Consider the following 4,361-nt stretch of genomic DNA (forward strand, 5'->3'; position numbering starts at 1 on the left):
TTAATAAATATAATGTATTTATTAATAATATAATGTTTCGGATGTTTATATAATCATAAAAATATTATATTAAATAAACGATTCAGTGGTCTCTCTCTCCATGTTTTATGGAAATCTCCAGAAATGGTGTCGATGTCTTATCACTTGTTTTTTTTTTGGTATGACTTTTCTCTCAAACATACAAATAATAAAAATAATAATCAACTCAAAGATCAATAATAAATATTAATATAGATTTTAAGTATATATATATATATATATACATTTATATATCTTTTTCGTATAGTATTATATATCGTATACACTGTAATATGATGTTTGCTATGTCTATGATATCTCTTATGGTATGACAAACAAACAAACAAACGCCACAATTATCACGTCTATTGACTATCAGTTGTCAACAAATTTTTTGATACATTCATCTAATAATGTATATATATATATACGGCAATTTGAGTAAGAGAGAGAGAGAGAGAGAGAGAGAGAGAGAGAGAGAGAGAGAGAGAGAGAGAGAGAGAGAGAGAGAGAGAGAGAGAGAGAGAGAGAGAGAGAGAGAGAGAGAGAGAGAGAGAGAGTACATATATTTTTATCAATCAATTTTGCTATATATATAAAGAGTTGTCACACATTTTTGAACATCACTTTTAGTACACATTTTGCGCTCACAAAGTATACATTGGATTTTGATTTCTAGAAATAAAAAAAATTATTTGATAACTAAAATACTTTTCTTTTTGTTTTGTGAAGTACTTTTGAGAGTTAGATTTTTTTTTTAAAATACAAAAATAGTTGTTTTTCATAATTAATATACAAATGATTTCGCAAGTAATTACACCTAAAATGATTGATATCATGGATACGAAAAGTTTTATTAGCGATAAAACTGCTAATAATATCTACGATTACGAGATGTTTGGACAACAAGTGGTTGAGTCGTGTCTTGAGTTGGAAACTAAAAACGATTTCAAGCGTCTGATGTCTACATTTGAGACAATACTCTATGACTGCGACGGTTTGCTTAACTTATTGTCCGCTGAAGATATCGATGACGGCGTTAGACAGGAAATTGTTACCGAAATCAGACAAGTACTGCAAAAATTACAAAAACTGGGTAAACAAGTGATTTATACGACAAATACAAGTCAACTGACACGCGATCAGATGCACGACAGACTCAAATCGGCGGCCATTGAGACTCAATTGGATCAACTGTTTCCGACATCGTATGTCTGCGCCGTCTATCTGAAAGCCATTGGTTTTGACCGACAAGTGGTAGCCGTTGGGTCGGATGCAACAGTTCACGAGTTGACTGAAATGGGCATTCAATGCACAGGTATTTTACAACAAAATAAATTTAATTTATATACATATCTAACTAGATTTTTGTTGTCTGTTTAGACTTACCCACTCATTGTACACCAAACCGGAAACAACTGGGCTTTGCATCATTCAAACTGAATCCGGATGTCGGCGCCGTTATCATTGCCAATGATCAGTACATACCATTGCCAACACTGGTCAAAGCCTGTGCCTATGCGTCAAAATCCGATTGTTTAACAATAGTGACCAACAGTGATATGTCGGACAGTTTAATAGCAGACAATTGTTGCCACAAACCTGACATAAGGGTTGTGGCCAACAAAGGTTTCGTATCACTGGCCAAACCTCACTATTTCTATTGGAAATGTATTCAACAAAAGCACAGAGACTTAAATGTAGACCAATGTCTTATAATTACCGATGGACTGGACAGGGATATAGAGTTTGGTTGTAATGTTAATATCAGAACACTGTTTGTTAAATCAAATACCAATTGCTTGAAGACTACTACCACTACWACTGACCAATTATTTTATGATAAATTAAATAATAATAACAATACTAATAATTGTCTACCTGTTCCTGATTATTATGTGGACAGTTATTCAACGTTTAATAATTATATTTAAACATTTATTTTTATATATAGWATCATCTTATGTTAATATTTATAAAATTATTGTTATTTTTTATAATGTATAGTATCTCAGTATAATAGTTTTTAGTTTTATAGATCAAATGATTATTTTTTTTAAATAGTATAATATTTATAATACATTACATAATATTTATAATTATATATTTAATATAAAAATTAATTATATCATTAAAATAAAAATTCATTATTTTTTTGGTAATCATATTTGAATTTATTTTACAATGAAATAAACTAAAACAAATAATACAAAATAGATTTTTTATAAAATAATTACAAAATAGGTTTATATGTCTATTTGTGAGTAATTGGCAAAATAAAATGATATAAATATTTTAATAATCAAATAATATAAACTATTATACAGTTTAAATTAGTATGATTTTTTAGATAGTATTAAATATTATTTTTAAAAAATAAATATCCTGTAATAAAATAAAATATATTTTATAGTAATTGTACTCTAGTATACAGTACAGTGCAATATCTATAGTTTACATTATATTTTTTATTTTTAAAATAAACTACCGTATTGTACAGTGTATGTACTGTATTAATTTTAATTAAAATTATTATCATGAACATTTTTTTGTTATAACTTTCACAATTAGTAAAATAATAAAAATATATATATWTATTATTATTATCAGTGAAAGTGGAAAATTTTTTTGATCAAAAAATTTATTATATTGAAAAATAATATTTTTGTCAAATCTATTATAATGATTAAACATATACGGGTAGTATTGATACTTTTACTTTACTGTATTATTATCTATTATTTTATATATAGATATTATTTTTACTGTACTTTATGCAGTGTATTGTATCATTTTGATTTCAACTATCAATTTGACAATTTATCAAACGACAAATAGATAATATATTTATTTTGATAATTTATCATCAAAAATAAGAGAGTTAAATTATACTTTATTAGAAAATTAAATAAAACAAATAAAATTATATTTATAGAGATATATTTATTAGGAAACATGTTTAATGAAGTAAAGTATACAATAATATACAGTTTAAAAATATGATTTAATAATTTGATTATTATACATAAATGTGAATCATATTATATATTTTTTTTTATATATATCATATAATAGATAATTAGATTAAAAATACTTTATTAACTTTAGGTCCAAGTTATCAATTAACTAAAAAATTTTTCCTATTTTTTATATATTCTGTTTTCTAGGACTTTAATTTAGGAAATTTTTTGTGGTCCCATCTTTGGTGAACAAAAATATCATTTAAAAACAAAATTATAACTTTTACTATTCAATACAATCGTTATTTACTATACATACTATTATATATTGAATTGATATACAGTTTATTATCAATATAAATATATCAAATTGAGCAAAAACAACTACAACGTTTAAAATAAATACAGAAAAAATGTAAAAATAAAATTTTCACACATTTTTTTGTATTATCTTATTTATTTCACTACAATTTTATCATAGATATAAAATGTATCATATGATTTTTTTAATAATTATCATTTATAAATATTATAAATTTACGCTTATATTTTTTTAAAACATAAAAAATTATACATGTACACACGTGTATCTTAAAAAATTAATAATAAATTAAAAGTTATACAGTTTTTATTATTAGATATTATATAATCATTGTGAGTCAAAATTCAATGAACAGTAAAAATTTGATATCAAAAAAAAAATTCAATGGTATGTTAAATAACATTTATTTTAAATGCTTTTTTTAAAAAAAAGATAATCACATTTTTGTAAAATTAAAAGATTATTAGTGCAGCAAAAATTAGTTTATCATAAATTAAATATTTAAAATTTAAAAAAAAAATAAAAATAAACTTATTGATTTATATCATAAACATTTATTTAAAGTTGAATAATTTTTCAACATGTGTTATATAATATGTAATAATAATAATAATAATAAGTGACAATAATTGCTATCATTTTAACACAAATATTAGTCAGTCTAATATGCAATAAATAATTATAAGTTAATATTGTACTGTACTATAAAAAATAAATATAATTAATACAGTACTGAGTATTATATAATCAGGTTTGTTTAAACTGGATCTAGCCTGGTGCAATTAATTATTTTTTTATTATGTATATAATTTTAAGTGATAATATAATTTCTATGCATATATATAAATAAATAAATAACAATAATATTTAGGTTAATTCTAGTTTAATCTAGTAGTGATTTAATTAGCCAGTAAATTTTTGTAAATTGTTTTAAAAAAAAACTTTTAACAGTTTATACTGTAATGTTTTTTTAAAAAAAATTATCAATCACATTTTTTGATTATGATTTTTTTTAATGTTTAAGATAAAGTTAGGATAACAATTTAATTTTTTGGTTTTTA

General features: G+C 23.1%; 1 protein-coding gene across 1 annotated transcript; it reads left to right on the forward strand.

The window, feature by feature from the left end:
• The first annotated feature begins 791 nt into the window (after nt 1-791).
• LOC128965634 (glycerol-3-phosphate phosphatase-like) lies at nt 792-1,952 on the forward strand. Its single transcript, XM_054312375.1, has 2 exons — nt 792-1,336; nt 1,402-1,952. The coding sequence occupies exons 1-2, from the start codon at nt 817-819 to the stop codon at nt 1,950-1,952; spliced, it is 1,071 nt and encodes a 356-aa protein (XP_054168350.1). The 5' UTR covers nt 792-816.
• The last annotated feature ends 2,409 nt before the right edge of the window (nt 1,953-4,361 follow it).

This window comes from Oppia nitens, unplaced genomic scaffold, assembly GCF_028296485.1.
Source record: "Oppia nitens isolate AA-2021 unplaced genomic scaffold, nextdenovo-longstitch-racon4-pilon3 scaffold10_pilon_pilon_pilon, whole genome shotgun sequence".
Classification (NCBI taxonomy): domain Eukaryota; kingdom Metazoa; phylum Arthropoda; class Arachnida; order Sarcoptiformes; family Oppiidae; genus Oppia; species Oppia nitens.